Here is a 17,706-nt window from a genome sequence, read left to right on the forward strand (position 1 = left end):
CGGTTCTAATTATCATTAAATAACGTTAAACTAATGCTGAATACGGCAAAATGACAGGAAAATAACAACAAAATTTATTGGCTGTTGTTTTTTTTTTTTCGTTATCTTCGACTTAGAACGCGATTTAATACAGCGTAAATTTTGCTACTTGTGACTATGGGTTGACACCGCGACTATGGTTGATTAATAGTAGATTTTTTTTTGATGTTGTGAATAATAAGTGTCAACTCGACTCATTGTATCCTTCAACCAAAAGTGATTTAATCGCCTTTTGTTAAATAATAAAGGTTTATTGGCTTAATTGAATGAAATGAGTTATGAATTCGACTGCAATTGCAGTAAAAAAATTGTTTAAGTCGATCACTATTTTGATCGTAATTTGAGTCCAAAAAGAGTTTTCCAAAAATAATCGAATTTCCAATCTTGCCATATAGCGCGTTTCCCCTAGTTTAAGCGCAATCAACATTGTAACATTCTTGTAATCACAAAATGATTCATTGGATGAATCATGATTGATGTTTCGCAACCTATGTTAAACTTTTGATAAAGGCATTGATAGCATGGAAAGAAGAGAGAAAATAGCAAAGAAACAAGAAATAAATGACAAGAAACTCAAACGATATAAATATGCCTCAACTGTGTAAGGAAGCCTCAGTTCATTGATATTCACGATGAAGATTGAATCTTCAGTGGCATTTATATCACTTTCCGTTGGCATTTTTTGCCATATTTCGGCTGGCAATTTCGAATCAGCCAGAGCTATTCAAATAATAAAGCCAGAAAATCACTCAATTCAATTGGAATTGAACGATTTAAAAGAAATTCTTGAAGCTGATGACATCAGAGACCGTCAGGTTGTCGTTGTGTCCATTGCTGGTGCAATGCGAAAGGGGAAAAGTTTTCTGCTTAACTTTTTCATACGATATTTGTACGCACAGGTAAGTAGTTGAACAGCAAACAAAGAAAAAGAATGACGAACAAAAAGAGTAGTCAATTTAGTGTTGAAAAAGTAATGGTTCAGAAAACCAAATTGTAAACTGAGATAAACCGGGTGTAAATCCGGGCTTATACTGCTGTGCACCAGTGCAGAGCGAGAAGAGTGATCATTAGAATAGCAAACTCATCGCAAAAATTTTAATTTTAATCTTGATTTTGACTCTTCATGGGTTTTTTTCCTGAATCAACAGTACAAAACACACGATGTAACCGATTGGCTGGGCGAGAATAAGAGTAGCAACGAGCTGGTTGGTTTCAAATGGAAAATTGGAAAGAAACCTGAAACGACTGGTATCTGGATGTGGTCCGACATTTTCACGCATGATTACGAAAACGGGGAAAAAGTGGCTATCATTGTGCTGGATACGCAAGGAAGTTTCGAGAAAAAAAGCAGCATGCAAGACACTTCTGCCATTTTTGCTTTGAGCTTGATGCTTTCCTCGGTTCAATGTTACAACATAAAAGAACAAATTCAAGAAGACAGTTTACAATATTTGGATCTATTCACTGATTATGCTCGAGCAGCCCTGAACCAAACCAATGAGAAACCGTTCCAATATTTGCTATTCATTGTTCGCGACTGGTCATTCCCATATGAAAACAGCTATGGCTTGAATCAACAAATCGTTGACGAACTTATGGCTAAAAATGCAGAGGAAATGCCTGAAACGCATCAGTTGAGAAATAGAATCCAAGCCAGTTTTAAGAAAATTGGCGCCTTTTTAATGCCACATCCAGGAATGATTGTTGCAAAATCGCAAAATTTCACCGGCCATTTACAGCAAATCGACACAGAATTCAAACAATATCTCAAAGTATTGGTGCCATTACTTTTTCATCCCGAAAATGTTGTTATCAAAAGTATCAACGGTGAAAAGGTACGCGCGCGTGATCTATTGCAATATCTACAGGCATACGTCGATATTTTTAAGGGAGGCACATTACCTGCAACATCAACTCTCATTGAGGTATGTCACTTTATCTACGAGGTTTAAATTGGTGAAGTTTAAACTTGAAATGATTGAAGCTTTTACAAAAAAAATTTACATCAGAAAATTTGATACAAACAATTTTTGCCTTTGGACCGACCATTAAAAAAAAACTTTTTTTTTACATTTCTATCGAAAACAGGCCACGGCAAAGGCGAGTAATACGATATTGCTCAATGATTGCCTCAATCTTTATGTGCACTCAATGCAAAATGCAGTCAACAATGTCAAACCATATTTCAATCAATCAAATCTGTTGGACGCACACGGGATGGCAAAAGACGGTTCTTTGACGAAAGTAAGATTCATTTTGATTTTTCAATACTTTTAGATCTAGAGTTTTCATGAAATTTCAAACATCCACTATTTGAATAGTTTCAGCAAGCTCGAAAATTGGGTGGTGAAGAGCTTATATCCGTATTCCAACAACGAACTGAAACAGCAATCGAAGAACAATTCCTGTCTTTCAAAGAGGAAAACGAACGAAAACGTATCGACTATATTGTAAGTATTGGACGCAAAATAATCAAAATTACTCATATCGTACCTACTGACTGAGTATTGGACTTTCCATGCAAAATGTTCGTGTGTTTTTTTTTAAAACTTGGCAGAAAGGAGTTAATTTGTTTGATAATTCGAATTTTATTTTGTAAAGAGAAAAATAAGTGTATACGGCAAATAATCCAGATTTTGATAAAATTTTCAAACTATTATTTTCTTCATAGGAAAAGGCCAATTTGATCAACGACAAAATCAGTATGGAAATTCGAATGAGGTTCGAAAGAAAATTGCTCGAGAAAACCGATGACGAATCAGACATCGATACCACGGAGCTAAACACGTTATTTGCAACAGAAAAGCAGAACGCTCTGGATGAGGTGATTCTTTTTCTAAACCGTCCTTGTTAACAAAATTGAAAGCATAGTTTTTTCCATTTAAAAAATATTAATCTTGGAATTTGTTTTTCAAACTCATTTTTTTCCTAGTTCGACCAGAGAAAAATGGGCGAAAATTACCATTGAAATGTGGGACTATGATAGTGTGTCAAGTCACGATTCGATACAGTTTTGGAACACCAACATCAATGAATTGCTTCGAACCAAAACAAAGCATGGCTATGGTGAGAATAAAATCGTATTGGACTCATCGTGGAGAGACCAACCCGTCATCTGAAGTTTTTAGTTTGAAACATGGCTCAATAGCACATGAGCTGAACAATGTTCAGTGAATATCAACCAAATAGGCTGAAATACCAAATCTGGACCAAACAAATTACTTTTTCAATTGGAATATCGTTCTTTTTTCGAAATAATACTGAGTACCTTACGAAATGTTCATTATTTTGCATAATAAAACAACGTGAAGTCTCACACAGTATTTGCCTTTTAATCACTTTATTTTATATTGTCGATGAACTAATGACCTGCTGTCTTGCTCTTACTTTGTTCGTATTTTAAGATTTTGTGAGTTTATTTTCGTTGGCTGCTTTCTGCATCCATATGAACAACATGCGAGCGAACGTTTGACGGGCCTGTTTGATTAAATATTCCTAACGATAAGAATGAATCAACTCATCCTACAAATTGATATACTTATCTCTAGTAGAGGTAAAATAAAACGCAGTATCCGAGTGTTCACAATGAAGATAACTTTATTTCCTACTTTGCTTTTGTTTGTCAGCTTTTTTTGCGTTTTCACTCAAAACACTAATTTCGGAATAGAAAAGAGACATGCAGAGAGATCGCATCCAACAAACATAACAAAATCCAAACAAATAGTAACGCAATCAAGTCACTCGCTTCAATTGGAATTGAGCGAATTAAAACGGATTTTTGAAGCTGATGACATAAAAGATCGCTACACACAGAAAAGAATCCCCGGAAATTTTAGGTGTTCGCCGTAAAATTTGACATTTATATATAAATTTCTATATACATTTTACCGGCAACACTTGAATTTTCCGGGCGATGACATAATTTCAAATATTCCAACAGAAATTAGCGCCATCTGTCATTTCAAGCGGTAAAATATACATAGTATTTGATAAAATGTTCGAAAATATGTCATCGCCCGGAAAATTGAAGTGTTGCCGGTAAAATGTATGTAGAAATTTATATATAAATGTCAAATTTTACGGCGAACACCCAAAATTTCCGGGGATTCTTTTCTGTGTGTACGTTGCTGTCATTTCAGTTTCTAGCACCAATCAAAAGGATGAACAATTTTTACTCAATTTTTTTCTACGATTTCTTTATGCACAGGTAATGAGGTAGGTTTAGATTTGTGCAGAAGTTCATATCAAATTCGAGAATGGATCAGCCAAATCAATTGAATCGACTGTTTTGCATTTAAATTCAACAGTACAAAAGGCAGAATATATCGAACTGGTTCAAGGGAAGTGATAATGCACACCACCACTAGCGACATCTTGTTGCACGCTATAGTAATGCCCTATATGTTTGTATACACTTGACGTTAATTTCAACACATTACTGTATTGGGCAACAAGGTGTCGCCTGTGGTATATTGGTCTTTGCTGCCACGGTGTGTGATAATGATTTTAAGTGGCAAAATGAGCACGAGTTTGAGATGAACGGAATGTGGATGTGGCCTGAAATTTTCGTAAATGACCAAGAAAGTGGCGAAAAATTAGCAATCATTCTATTGAAAACTCGCGGCGATGGAAATAATTCAACGAATTTTAAGTCACTTTTCGCCATTAGCATGATGCTTTCGTCAGTGCAGTGCTACACAACTACTAAGAATATTAAAGAAAGTGATTTTCGTCATTTTGAATTGCTCGAGAAACTAGCCTTTAACGTCTCAAATCAAGTCCCATTGCAAATGTTTCTATTCATCGTTCAGGAATGGTTCGATAGATTTGAAACAAATAATTGTCGAATTTCGATCATTGTTTTTGAAACATTTTTTTGTGGAAAATTTAGCGGTTTCAACCCTTTTAACAACAAAGCTTTGAAATATGTCATAAGAAATATTTGAACAATCGATCATTCAATAGAAGCTCTCAAATGCAATATCAATAATTCAACGTTCAATCAAAACTGTGTTCAAAATCAAGTCAAATCTATTCATGTTTTCCAACTTCACTCATCAAAAAGTGTAAAAATAAAATGTTTTCCTGACAGTTTGCCCAAAGAAAATTGGATGTGGACGAATTCTATTGGAAGTCTCGCAAGCGTTTGGAAACCGAATTGGAATCTTTAATGATTGAAAAATTGGTATGGTCAGTAACCAGATATGGGTTTTTAACATTGTCCTTTAAAGGTGCCATTGCTGCAAATCTTGTGAATGGAAATTCATGCGATTTTTGGAGTAGTTGCGATTTATACATAAAAGTGTTTGTTGAATGCGAAGAAATCTTCAGGAATAAAGTGCGATGGAATAGTAAATATGTGAATATTGAATGACACAGCCACAACGTTCAAAATCAGTAAAACCGCAAGAATAATTATCGAAATGTGGGACTTTGATATATGGTCGCGGCATGATCTGATGCAATCTTGGGAAAATAATCCAAACCAATTGTTGGAACATAAATCGGTGTTCGTTTTGAATGGCACCGATGAAAATACTATATTCTATTCAAGACTATTGGGAAGACTATTGGGAAGAGATGAAAGACCAAAGTTTCAATTTGACTTGGATCAAAAATTGGTTTAAATTTTAAACCTGAAAGTTCCACTAATCATAAGATGAAAAAGTTTCTTTATGAATTTTTTTTTATTATCAACCAAGAATAATTGACCAAATCTACGACCCATTTTGAGATATTGTTACAATTTTGGATGGATTTCGATAGAAAAACGGATCTGAATCAATGAAGAAAAAGATTGATAAATTGAATTGAATTGTCGCATAGCTAACGAATAAATCATTCAATTTTTTAATAAAGTTAATTTCGAATTTGCGTTTCATTGAATGAAACTTTCATTCAAATGGAATTTTAGTTGAGTAATTTAAATTGATTGAGTCAAAGCAGTTTTGTTGAAATAAAAAAATCTAGAGTTAACTACGTACATATATGAACTGCTGAGAATATTCGTTGGACACGTTTTGATGCTTAGTTAAATGTGGAACTTGGAAAGAGTTATATAAAAAAGTGGGACAATCACGGCTTAATAACCCAGAAAAAATATTCTAATGTACCGATGATGTTTGAATTCTGATGCACCACTTTTGCGACGCAAAATTTGCGTACAACTTTTCTAAGATTTAGACATTTAACAACGCATCGACACACGTCCAATGAATATTGTCAGCAGTTCATATTTTGATGGAAGAAATGTTCAAATATAGAATCGTTTCACTCATTGCGTTGTTTTTATCATTTTATTTCTTAGAAAGTCAACGGTCGCGTTGGTTGTTCATCATGTGTTCACTATAAATAATGAGTTAAGCCTTGCCCTTGAATGTTGCAATGCTGGAAAATCCCAATCCAAGTCATTATATCAAAATAGTTAGTCATATGAAATTAAGATAAACTTCAAGTTTCTGCACATTTTTCTGCAATTTTGTTCTACTTTATCTTGCTATCGGACTAAAAATTATTAGTAGAAGTGGTAAATGGAATGCAGCTTTTGCGGTATATAAAGCCTTTGAACCGTAATCAAAAAGTATCAAATCTGAATTATTCAATTGATTTGAATCTTTGGATAAAAAAAAATAAAGCCCTTTTAAAATAAAATGAAAGTTTGTTTCGTAGTTCTTCTGCTTGCTGTATTGGCGTGTACCTTAGCAGGTTAGTACTTTTCAATAAATGAATCAGCTTGATTTTAGATTAACCAAAAAAATAACCGTTTAAAATTTAGCTCCAGGCCACCGTGGTAAGAGCCACAGTTTGAGTCATCATCATACAACCGTTCAACCACGTAGTCATTCAACGCATCATATTAGGTAATCTTGGCTTAAAATTAACGGCTGAAATAGCTGCGAACATTTTGAGTGCCTTGATAATATTTTGAAATTTCATTTATCGTTTGATTTAGCCCATCGCTAGCAGCAAAATTCATAACACTTCTGCTGCGATCAAAGGAAGTCTCTGTGCCACAGTTAGAAAGTGATGAACAAGCTAAGGAACTTGACACCGACGATAAAGGGAATCACGAACTCGCTGATCTAGAATCAAGCACACTTCTTAGCGATGGTACTCCAAGTTTTGATCGCAAATCGATTATATTGAAGAAGATTGAAAATGCATTGAAAATGCTCAAGAACAAAAAGGATGACGGTGATGATGACGGTGATGATGACGGAGACGATGATGGCGACGATGACGGAGACGATGATGGAGACGATGATGGAGACGACGACGGAGACGAGGATGGTGACGATGATGATGATGACGACGGTAGGTTATTTTTGTCGGATAAACTGTATTTGAATTATATCAAATACCAAATATTCGAAAAATTGGAAAATAATCATATATCCCATTCGATTTACAGATGACGACGGAGATGATCTCGAAGACTGGTGTAATTACTTTGAAATCTGTACTGAAGAGGAGCTGTGTGAGTTTTTAGGAATCTGTGAAAATGTTTAAATTTGGTTGAAAAAAAGGACTCAAAATGAATACCTACCAGAAATGAACGCCACAAAAAACCATTTATTTGACACTTGAAAATAAATTAACCACCATATATAGCAAAAGTCATCAGAAATTTAAAAAAAATTGGAGTACGCACAATTTATTTGTAATGCATCTTATTCTCAAAAATTAGAAGACAAGCACATTCGAGCTGGAATCATCCTAGATTATTCAAGCCTTGATTTTGTTTGACGGACACTAAATAATGTAATTTAAATTTGAATTCCAATAAAAATAGATCAATTTTATTTTTCAAATCCATTCTTTATTTCCTTGTGATATCTATATTTCACGTTATGTGATAGAAACCGGTAGTTTTTCACCAGAATAACTCACTGTCTTGAAGTACTCTTGTTTATACAAAAATCTTGTTTTTTAAAAATCAAATTTGAAAATTGATTGCAGAAAGCAAGTAAAGAGGACAAAGATTGGATCAATTTCACCAATATCGATAATTGAAACGCGATTTTTTGTTGTGTTCAGTGAGTGTTGATCGGAATTTAATCAAATCTTCTTCAAGCTTATCGCGATTCTTTTTGGAGATGTTGCCGTCACACATTTTCTGAGCATCGAACTAAAAACGAAGAAAAAATCATTCAATGTGAACAAAAATTTGAATAATAAAGGGAATGAAAGAAATTATGATGAAACGAAAAAATTTGAAGGAGGAATAATAATTTATACAGCAAAAAATAAAGAAAACTTGGGAGGTTTGTTTACCATTTCAAGAGCGACATCCTTCATTCCAAGAAATAGACCGTTCAATTCATATTCGTCTAAGTGCTTTTGGCTAATTTCAGCCATGGCTCCCTCTTCAATGATCGCTTTGATTTCTCTGCTGATTTGTTCATTGTGCGCATTTGCTTTTTCCTTGAATTTATGGGTTTTGTTTTGAAAATGATACTCTGTCTCTAAGCAAACACTTTTAATTTGCGTGTAAAATAGGAAAAGAAACTTACAATGAACGTTTTGCGCTTCAGTTCATTTTGTCGTTGGAATAATGGCAACTTTTCTTCGACAATCAAACGATATCTGCGTTGAAACGATGTGACAAGACCATCAGATCCGAATTTCTCTTGAAACTGTTCAACAGTGATTGAAAATGATTTATTTTTTATGAAGAATGTCAATGAAGATATATTTTCTCTCTCTCTCTCTCTCTCTCTCTCTCTCTCTCTCTAAATCTTTAAATACGAAGTGTCAAGTCACACCAATGACTATGTGCGAGATAAGGAAACAAGCGTTGAATCGTGTAAAAGGCGCATTTAGCTTGACCACATGATAGTTTTCGGTCCACTGGAGCAGATAAGAAACACACTCTCAAGTGGTTGGAGTTTAAAATGTAAACTTTTCATTAGGGTGGTCCTAACTGATTTATCATGGTAAGGTATATGCTCCCAGTAGCTTAAAATTAAATTGGGCTCAAAACTAGCTGATTCCCTGTTTTCAGATCAAAAAAATGTTAAAATCTAGTGGTCAATAGAGCCAGAGATTTAATTTATTTTAAGCCAGAGATTTTCAGCTATTGTGAGCATATACCTTACCATGATAAATCAGTTTGGACCACCCTAATGAAAAGTTTACATTGTAAGCTCCAACCAGTTGCAAGTGTGTTTCTTATCTGCTTCAGTGGACCGAAAACGATCATGTGGTCAAGCTAAATGCGCCTTTTACACGATTCAATAGACTAAACGAGAACGAAACATGCGATACATTTGAATATTCACTTCATGCTTGAATGAATTATAATAAATGTGGCACTTTGCATTTTGCCTCGTGCTTTCATTTATAAAAATACTCTAAGCAAGATAAGGAGGTGAGATACGAAATGCTATTTCCATTGCAAATCATTCATTTTGTCGTTACTTTTTATCAGTAAAACCGGCAAGAAACGAACTGTGCATTTATGAGTTCTTGAAATCATGAAATTTTTCAATCTTTCTCCTTGAATCAACTCTTTTGCATGCAATAAATACAAATTCAGATGTTTGTACTAAGAACTCAGAGTTTTGAATACTCTGGCTGTCCAGCCGCTGCAATTCAACGGTGCTCTTCAGCAGCCGCTGTCAATGCATTTGGTATTAACCATTAACAAAATGTCCCATATTTCTTCTTTACACCAAATATATTGACAGCGGCTGTTGAACAACATTGTTGAATAGCATCGAATGGATAGCCAGCGTACTCAATGCTCAATGCAAGAACTATTCTGACTTTCCTATTTTCAAATACAAACCTGTGCCACAGATGCATTTTTCGTCTTTTGATGCAGTTGCATGAGTTCCGTTTCATTGAAGTAGATTTTGACTTGATCGATGGATGTTTGCATGGAACTCATGTAGAAATTCAAAGACTCATCGTTGAATGTCAACATTTTGTTCAGTAATGACTGCAAATCATCTAAATTCCGTTCAAGTTTCCGGCGAGTACCACTTGATATTCCATCGTCACCCATTTTTTCTTTGTCGAACTAGAAATTTTTTTGAAATATTTCAAAAACACGTTAAAGATCAAAATGAAGAAATTGGAAGAATACTCTTGACCAAATTTTCAAACACACATACCCAGTCGAAAGAAGCCTTTTTTACAATTGCAAATGAAGTGATCAAGTCGGAGTCGCTTAAATTCGGCTTTGCATTCACTTTGCTGATCATTTTTCCCTTTGCCATTTCGGTTGCCACATTCACAACATTTTCATTCGTGAGCTTCGCTTTTTCCTACAAAATAAAATATGGAAGCAGTTATTGGCAGACGGACGAAATTTGACGAATCCAAAATTGAAGCAAAATCATATCTGCACTTCAAAACAGTAAGAGAAAAATGCGATTTTGGAAAGAAAACTAATACTCACAATGAAATTCCGGTGCTTCTCCTCGTGGGCACGTTTAAATACAGCGAATTTTTCTTCTATAACATCTTCAAGACGGCTATGGAAAGATGATATAAGATCATTTCCACCGAGCTTTGATTTCGTGTGAAAAGGAGGCAGATTCTAATTACATTCACTTTTCAACCAACAAAAAATCATTCACTTTTGAATCATTAGATTTAAAAAATGAACAAAAATCAAGCATGAACGGAAATATTCTCTTTCAATATCCAACCTGTTTCATAGCTTTATATTTGGCATTCTGATGAAGATCGTTGAGTTCAAGTTCGGTGAAAAATGATTGGGTTGTATCAAGAGATTTTTGCATTAAGTCAACATACAAATTCACACAATCATTCTGCAGTATCACATTGTTAGCTTCAGCGGTTGCCTATTTAAAAATGAGTGACAAGTTTAAACAATTTAGTAAGAAATTATGCTTCATTATCACGTATTTCAAACACAATTTCCTCTGAATAAATCTGTTTTTATCAAAACAACCACATCCCTTCCAAATGGCCTCGGTTAAATTTACTTCGTTTAGTAGACGACGTTTACGTACCAATAAAACCGTTTTTGGTTCCGGCAGCGATTTATCATTGAAAATGTTCAAATACGCTTGTAAATATTGCACCAAATCACGAGCCCGAACATTTTCCCCGTTGATTTTCTTCACAATGAGATTTTCCGGTGCAAAAAGAAGCGGCGTCAACAATTTGGTGTATTTCATAAAATTCGGTTCGATTTGTTTCAAATCACCGGTGAAGTGTTCTCCTTGTGCCACAATCAATCCGGGGTGTGGCATTAAAAATGCGCCAATATCTTCAAAACTCGAATTGATGCGATGCCTCAATTCACGCATTTCAGCCGTTTGCTCATCGATATTCACTAGAAGATCATCAATCACTTCGGGTCCGTACCAACCGTAATCAATTTCATAGGCATATTGCCAGTCGCGCACAAGGAACAGCAAATATTGAAATGGTTTTTCATTGGTTTGTTCAAGAGCCAATCGACCATATTCAGTGAACAATTGCAGGTGTTGCAAGTTATCTTCTTGAATGTTGTGCATTAAATTGTAACACTGAACCGATGATAACATGGTGCTCAAAGCAAAAATTGTCGAACAATCCCGTATACTCGTTCGACCATCGAAAAATCCTTGGGTGTCAAGCAGAATGATTGCCACTTTGTCACCATTTTCGTAATCATGAGTAAAGATTTCAGACCACATTAAAATTCCAGTGGTTTCTCGCTTTCGACCACCTCGCCATTTAAACCCGAGCAATTGTCCGCTGTTTTCATCCTCTCCGATCCAGTTTGAGATATTGTGCGTTTGGTACTGTTGAAATTCAATCATTTTTGTTCATCAATTTTTTTTCTTCCAATTTATGATTGATCAATGGACCATAGGCAATGGTCATTGACTCATAAAAAGTAAATGCTAAAGACTAGAAAATGACAACTTCGACTGATAAATGATTAAAATCAGGAATAAACTCTCCTGCGCATATAAATATTTCAAAAAGAAATTCAGCATGAAGCTTTTTCCTTTGCGATAGGCACCAGCAATCGAAACCTCAACGACATCACGATCTTTGATGTCATCAGCCTCTAAAATGTATTTTAATTCGTATAATTCCAACGCAAACGAATGATTCACGGGCGTCACAATTTGAATCGGTCCGGCTGACCCGAAATCACCAGCAACCAAATGGCAGAAAATGCCCACGGAAAGCAACACACAAGCAACTAAAGTGATCTTCATCGTATTCTATCGGTTACTGATTTGTATTTTGTCGGAGCATCATTATTTTATGGCCTTTGCTATTGAGATAAGCATGAATTTTTTCGATGTAAACATTTTCAGATGTAGTTAGTTTAGTTTTACAAAGTGATGTACTGTGGGTGTAAGATTGTAAGACTTACAGTGTTAGTGTATTGTGTATTGTAGTTTAGACTCAGTTTAGCATTGCGATAGCTGCATTGCGTTAGCAGTTTGTGCATTGCGATAGCTGAACATGCTTTGTTCTTCTTTACACATATTAAAATTCATAAGACACAAAGGAAACCAATAGTGGTGTGTGTGTGTGAATGAAAGAAAAATGATTTAAGGGTATTTCTTTTGCCATGACTTTCGTTTCTTTAATAAAGAATAAAATTAAATGCGATGAAATCGTGCGTTGACAAAAAGTTGGAAAGAGAATGAAATGTTGACAATTTCAACTGTATTCATGTAACAAGACAAAAAGAGTCAAACACATTCAGATTTCCAAATGGACGCTATTGTTATCAACTTGTGTTTGTGCGAGAATGACGTTTCTCATACGAACACGTATGAGTGGCAGAGCTGTGATGAACTCAATCGTATTGAGACAATACAAATGCAAATATGTTGCCGTTCATGTCGCTGAAAGTGTAGCTGTGATGAATTCCGTTTGATATTCATCTTAGCAAAATATATACTTTGAACAGCTTCAATGTTTTGTTTGGTTTTTTTCATGAGTCAAATTTTTTAATCCCAATTTGTGTTTTTTAGAATGTCCAATTTTGTTTTTTGTTTCTAATTTTTTTTTTTTTGATTTCATTGCTTTTCGTTAGCACTTACTAATTCTTTAATGTTATTTCACTGGAAAGACTAAAATACTCCATCCCGAAGGGTTGTCACAGTGATATGATCGGCACATGAGCACCATCTCTACTGATTGCCATTATTGCAATGTAAATGAATAGAATGTCTGTTTCTTCTTCTGCTTTTTCTCAACATCAATTGCATACGACTTATGATAACTCTCCGTAATCATTAGAGGTGGCGCTACTTATGCACATCAATTGACTTTTGCATTAGCTCTTATGTACTGTGCGTGCCTTTTGCTCCATCAAAACCCCAGTTTATTGTTCAGATTATTCAGTTTTATTTGCATACTTAAAAAAGTCCGAAGACTTAGGATCGAAGAAAGGATTAATATCCATTAACACATTAAAAGAGATTCTTCAATTATTCGAGTTGAGCTCATCTAATTTTGGTCATTAAATGTCAGATCAAAAGTTATCAGACAATCATCCAACTCATAATGCCACGACAATTTGAAAATGAACAGAATAAAGTACGTGCATTCTGTGTATGTGCAATGATGCCCTTTCGATCATGTCATTGCTCTGTATTGACTTCCATGTTTTGACTTCGATGTGGTTCAGTGTAGGAAAATTCTGTTTGAGCGACTGAAACCATTTTGAAAACTGATTATCTTCTACCTGAATAGCGATAAAAGCGAAAATTAATCCTGACCTTTCGGCAATTTCCCGATTACCGACACCCAGACAATACCCTAAACAACCCCAAAAACGAACTGACACATAACACAGCTTAATAAGCATGGCATCGAACATGAGCGCCACGGCGGTTATTGAGGCTGAGTGTGCGCGCCTTCGTCTCTGTTCTCATTCTCCTTTTACCTACCTCTCTTAAGAGGATTCTTAAGAATTCTTGTTGCTTCTTCAAGTACATAAATAATGCATAGACATTTTATATGCTCTGTTGGCGAAAGGCTATTTTTTACACGGTTCGCAAAATCGACTATAAAAGTATGTGAAGCATCAAAATTTATTCATTCCTTTTGTGACATTAAATCAATCGTTATTCTGTGCATAATGGCTGTAGTTAACTTTGACGATGAAATGAATCGAGTGTTTTGTGGCTTCGAAAGTCAAGCCATGGCTTTGTTAGAAGTGATGAAAATGTCATTTAATATCAATAGTGCTTCACTCGTTCCGGATTTCAAGGAGAATTTCTTTGTTGTGTGTCTCAGTCGGTAAGTGTAAAATGTGTTGATCATAATGAAAACGAATTCAAAGTTAATTGCATCTTTCCCAATATAATCAATTTTAAAAAACAATTTAAACTTTGTTAATTTCACCGTATTAATTATATTTTGGTTCATCTTCTTCTTACAGATTGGCAGAAGCGTATGACAAATTCGAAAGGAATCTAATGCCGGAGGTGGCAAATGTGGCGAATGACGTTTTTCTAACTGTTGATGACCAAACTAAATCTTCAACTGACGTTTATTGGGCGAGTGGTGAACATGAATGTCAAGACATGTTGGATCAATGTGTTTACCAAAGCTGCTTTTCAGTTGAAACTACGAAAAATCCACTAGTCTTTGATGTGAATATTGATGACTACTGTGACGAAGGAAATATGGTATTTGTTCCAGAGCAAAATGCAGTCGAAAGTGATATAAGAACTGTGAGTCATGTGTTCGATGAAGAACAGTACAATGGGAGTGACATCGAGCAGGTAGCCGTTACTGACAATGTTATTGAAGAGAATGTTGCTACATCCATGCAGACAATACCACGTTCTGCAGCAACCGGTCCATTGGAGAGTACGAATGGACTCAAGTGTGTATATTGTGAATTCGTTGCAGCCTCACATTCAAAACTGGAAAGGCATATCCAAATTCACACCGGAGAAAAACCATATCAGTGCGAAGAGTGCCCAAAAAAATTCACTCAATTAGGTCACTTTAAAACACATATGCGAACTCACAGAAGATAAGCTATTCTGTTGTGAAATTGGTGTGAAATGCTTTTCATTTAAAATACACCTCAATCACAATAAGGAAATGATACAACTCTAATTAATATTAATGAGTCAATTCTGATCAATTGCCAGTTCAGAGTTGAAAGTTTAAATCATACAAGTAAAAAGCTATTGTTCTTGCTATAATAAAAACCGTAAATAATAAACATACCCCAAATATCAAACTGATTTTTGTTTGTAACTTTGCTAGAAATGGTTCTTGACTAATCTGTCAAACATATACCAATACATTGCGCCTGAAAGGCACATAGATGTCGCTGGCAGTCAGGTTTCTCTCAATATAAAAGATATGATAATAAACTGGAATAAAAATGAAAAACTGAACGTCTCTCCTTCTTATACTCACCTTTAGACATATCCAGAAAAATGAATTCATTTTTGTTTTTAATGGAAAAACATTCCACTCAAAACACCTATCGAATTAGTCCTATTTTGATTATTGTTGGTTTATTAGTTCATTGAATTCAATTGAATTACACTGTTTTTTGGATTGAATATTAAGACATCCCGTGTGAAAAAGAAATGACTGACTGACTATAACTTCAGTTGACTTTAGTTGATTGAATTTATATTTTTGTTCTAAGAAAATCACTTGGTCCCAAATGAAGCAACTTAGATTGACTTGTAACTTCAAATGATTTCAGTTAACTATGATAGACTTACACTATACTTTGTACTGAAATGTCAATCAAAGTAAGTCATTTTTGTCCCAAATTAGTTAACTGACTGCTCAGTTACTATTTTTTCACACGGGATAAGACACATTTAACATATAAAAGAATGAAAAACCATTTCATTTTTGTCGGACTATATCCATGTCTCTTCTATGTTCAAGACAAACCGACCTACGATGCCGTTCTTCTCTTATTCCGTCAAAAACTCTATGAATGTGTCTAAATTGTGGAGAGATTACATATACAAATGAGATTAATGCACTTCAATTTGATCGCCTTGTTCGTCCATTTTTCCGGCTTTTTTCTGTTGGTTTCGTTCATCTGATTTGATAATCATAATTGTACAGATATTTACACACATTAAATACGTCAGGGTTGGGGTTGAATAAAATATTGCTTGTTTTCGTTAATAATTCAGGCTTTGGTTGTTGACTATTGTTGTAATAATTATTGGTAGCAATAATCATTCTTGATATAATCCATAAAATGCCTAACATTTCATTTACAAATATCGAGGACGATGAATACTGGGTGAGCGTGATGGAATCAGGTGTTGAAATGTCCTAATATGTGAAAATTCACATTGATTCATTTGAAAATGGCTTAGTTTTTGATTCGTTATGTTTGTGTGTGTGTGTGCTTGTGCTTGTGCTTGTGGAGGGGTGCGCTTGATGGTCCCTGGAATGGTATCTGATAATAATCCGAAATGAATGCGGGAAAATAGAGATATTTTAGTTTTTAGTGCACTGAGTCTATGCTACTGACCATTAATTTCGTAAAAACACAAACCAAAAAACTTGAGAAACTTTGCTTAAACACTGTACGCGACAACGAAACAACTTGTGTAAAAACCGTTAACGATTTGGTTGACAATCTGTCCGATGAGCAATTTTCCGAAGAAGAACTTGAGTTACTCAACAGAGGACTGAATTTCTCAGTAGCGCCAGATGAAATTCAAATCAATGATGCTATCGTCGATATTGAGTCAGCCATTCACTACAAACCGTTTGGCGTCAAAGCGCGAATTAGGAAAAAAGCCGACGAGGTGTTAAAATCCATCAACACAACGAACAACAACAACAAATGGAACAACGCTTTGAACAGTCTGCGGAAAAGAAATGTGTTCTACACCAAATCGGACAAAGGAAACAAAATCGTAATACTGAAGAAGGAAGATTATGATCGACGGATGATTGAATCGATAGCTGAAGAGAATTTCATCAAAACCAGATTTTCTCCACTATCGCGAATGTGCAAAGATGCCAAAAAAACTCAGAGACTCAATCATGAAAGTATTCCAAGTTCCTTACTACATTTTGAAAGTACCGAACGAAGAAGTACCTATGATGTACGGACTCTGCAAACAACACAAACCAGGAGAAAAAATGAGAAAAATCGTATCGAGCATAAAATCACCGTTTGTTAAAATTGCACGATGGTTGGTGAAGGAACTGAAGCAATACGGGAAATTCGAGAGCAATTCAGTTGAGAACTCCACTGAATTTGTAAACAGAATCAAAAACATCGATTTACAAGAAGACGAAATTTTAGTTTCATTCGACGTCACAGCTCTCTTTCCAAGTGTGCCCGTGGACATTGCAATCGAATCGCTAAAAAACCACCTACAGCGAAAAAACGTCACGCAAGACAAGCTGGACGTTTACATCGACACAGCAACAACATGTATGGCATACAATTGCTTTCAGTTTCGCAACGAATTTTATCACAGCAAACAAGGCACATCAATGGGCAACCCACTTTCACCATTAATTGCGGAAGCATTCATGTCTCACTTCGAGTCAAAAATCAAATCATTAGGCATTCTGCCGAAAGTTTGGTTGAGATACGTCGACGATGTGTTTGCTGTCATCAAAAAATCCGAAATTCAAAATTTGCTTCATTCAATCAACTCACAATTTGAAACGGTCAAATTCACCAAAGAAGAAGAAAATCCAGACAACCGT

At 35.1% G+C, this 17,706-nt stretch overlaps 4 protein-coding genes across 5 annotated transcripts; 3 read left to right on the forward strand and 1 right to left on the reverse strand.

Moving 5' to 3' along the window:
* Window positions 1–654: 654 nt before the first annotated feature.
* LOC129573271 (atlastin-like) lies at window positions 655–3,359 on the forward strand. Its single transcript, XM_055453657.1, has 6 exons — window positions 655–938; window positions 1,188–1,964; window positions 2,128–2,283; window positions 2,361–2,489; window positions 2,711–2,863; window positions 2,972–3,359. Exons 1-6 carry the CDS (start codon window positions 672–674, stop codon window positions 3,005–3,007), a joined length of 1,518 nt encoding a protein of 505 aa, XP_055309632.1. The 5' UTR covers window positions 655–671; the 3' UTR covers window positions 3,008–3,359.
* A 2,953-nt stretch (window positions 3,360–6,312) lies between these two features.
* LOC129573273 (coiled-coil domain-containing protein 1-like) lies at window positions 6,313–7,838 on the forward strand. Its single transcript, XM_055453660.1, has 4 exons — window positions 6,313–6,744; window positions 6,815–6,899; window positions 6,992–7,353; window positions 7,451–7,838. Exons 1-4 carry the CDS (start codon window positions 6,690–6,692, stop codon window positions 7,546–7,548), a joined length of 600 nt encoding a protein of 199 aa, XP_055309635.1. The 5' UTR covers window positions 6,313–6,689; the 3' UTR covers window positions 7,549–7,838.
* On the reverse strand, window positions 7,837–12,248 carry LOC129573272 (atlastin-like). Of its 2 annotated transcripts, XM_055453659.1 has the most exons (8): window positions 11,025–12,225; window positions 10,698–10,853; window positions 10,445–10,520; window positions 10,158–10,310; window positions 9,830–10,063; window positions 8,553–8,675; window positions 8,314–8,463; window positions 7,837–8,167 (listed from the first exon to the last, which is right to left on the reverse strand). In XM_055453659.1, the coding sequence occupies exons 4-8, from the start codon at window positions 10,260–10,262 to the stop codon at window positions 8,033–8,035; spliced, it is 747 nt and encodes a 248-aa protein (XP_055309634.1). In that variant the 5' UTR covers window positions 10,263–10,310; window positions 10,445–10,520; window positions 10,698–10,853; window positions 11,025–12,225; the 3' UTR covers window positions 7,837–8,032. The 2 variants fall into 2 exon arrangements, with proteins under 2 accessions (XP_055309634.1, XP_055309633.1); XM_055453658.1 differs by lacking the exons at window positions 7,837–8,167; window positions 8,314–8,463; window positions 8,553–8,675; window positions 9,830–10,063; window positions 10,158–10,310 and having other exon boundaries at window positions 11,025–12,248.
* Window positions 12,249–16,496: 4,248 nt separating this feature from the next.
* On the forward strand, window positions 16,497–17,168 carry LOC129573275 (uncharacterized). Its single transcript, XM_055453661.1, has one exon. It carries the CDS (start codon window positions 16,497–16,499, stop codon window positions 17,166–17,168), a length of 672 nt encoding a protein of 223 aa, XP_055309636.1.
* Window positions 17,169–17,706: the final 538 nt, after the last annotated feature.

This window comes from Sitodiplosis mosellana, unplaced genomic scaffold (assembly GCF_009176505.1).
Source record: "Sitodiplosis mosellana isolate CC-2019 unplaced genomic scaffold, AAFC_SMos_1.0 Smas_scaffold_6036, whole genome shotgun sequence".
NCBI lineage: Eukaryota > Metazoa > Arthropoda > Insecta > Diptera > Cecidomyiidae > Sitodiplosis > Sitodiplosis mosellana.

Coding starts and splice junctions, on each gene's coding strand:
- LOC129573271 (XM_055453657.1), top strand. CDS start 672: ATGAAGATTGAATCTTCAGTGGCATTTATATCACTTTCCGTTGGCATT. Junction 1,965..2,127: donor CAACATCAACTCTCATTGAG/GTATGTCACTTT, acceptor TATCGAAAACAG/GCCACGGCAAAGGCGAGTAA. Junction 2,284..2,360: donor AAGACGGTTCTTTGACGAAA/GTAAGATTCATT, acceptor CTATTTGAATAG/TTTCAGCAAGCTCGAAAATT.
- LOC129573273 (XM_055453660.1), top strand. CDS start 6,690: ATGAAAGTTTGTTTCGTAGTTCTTCTGCTTGCTGTATTGGCGTGTACC. Junction 6,745..6,814: donor ATTGGCGTGTACCTTAGCAG/GTTAGTACTTTT, acceptor TTTAAAATTTAG/CTCCAGGCCACCGTGGTAAG. Junction 7,354..7,450: donor CGATGATGATGATGACGACG/GTAGGTTATTTT, acceptor TTCGATTTACAG/ATGACGACGGAGATGATCTC.
- LOC129573272 (XM_055453658.1), bottom strand. CDS start 11,822: ATGATTGAATTTCAACAGTACCAAACGCACAATATCTCAAACTGGATC. Junction 10,854..11,024: donor AACCAAAAACGGTTTTATTG/GTACGTAAACGT, acceptor ATTTTTAAATAG/GCAACCGCTGAAGCTAACAA.
- LOC129573275 (XM_055453661.1), top strand. CDS start 16,497: ATGCTACTGACCATTAATTTCGTAAAAACACAAACCAAAAAACTTGAG.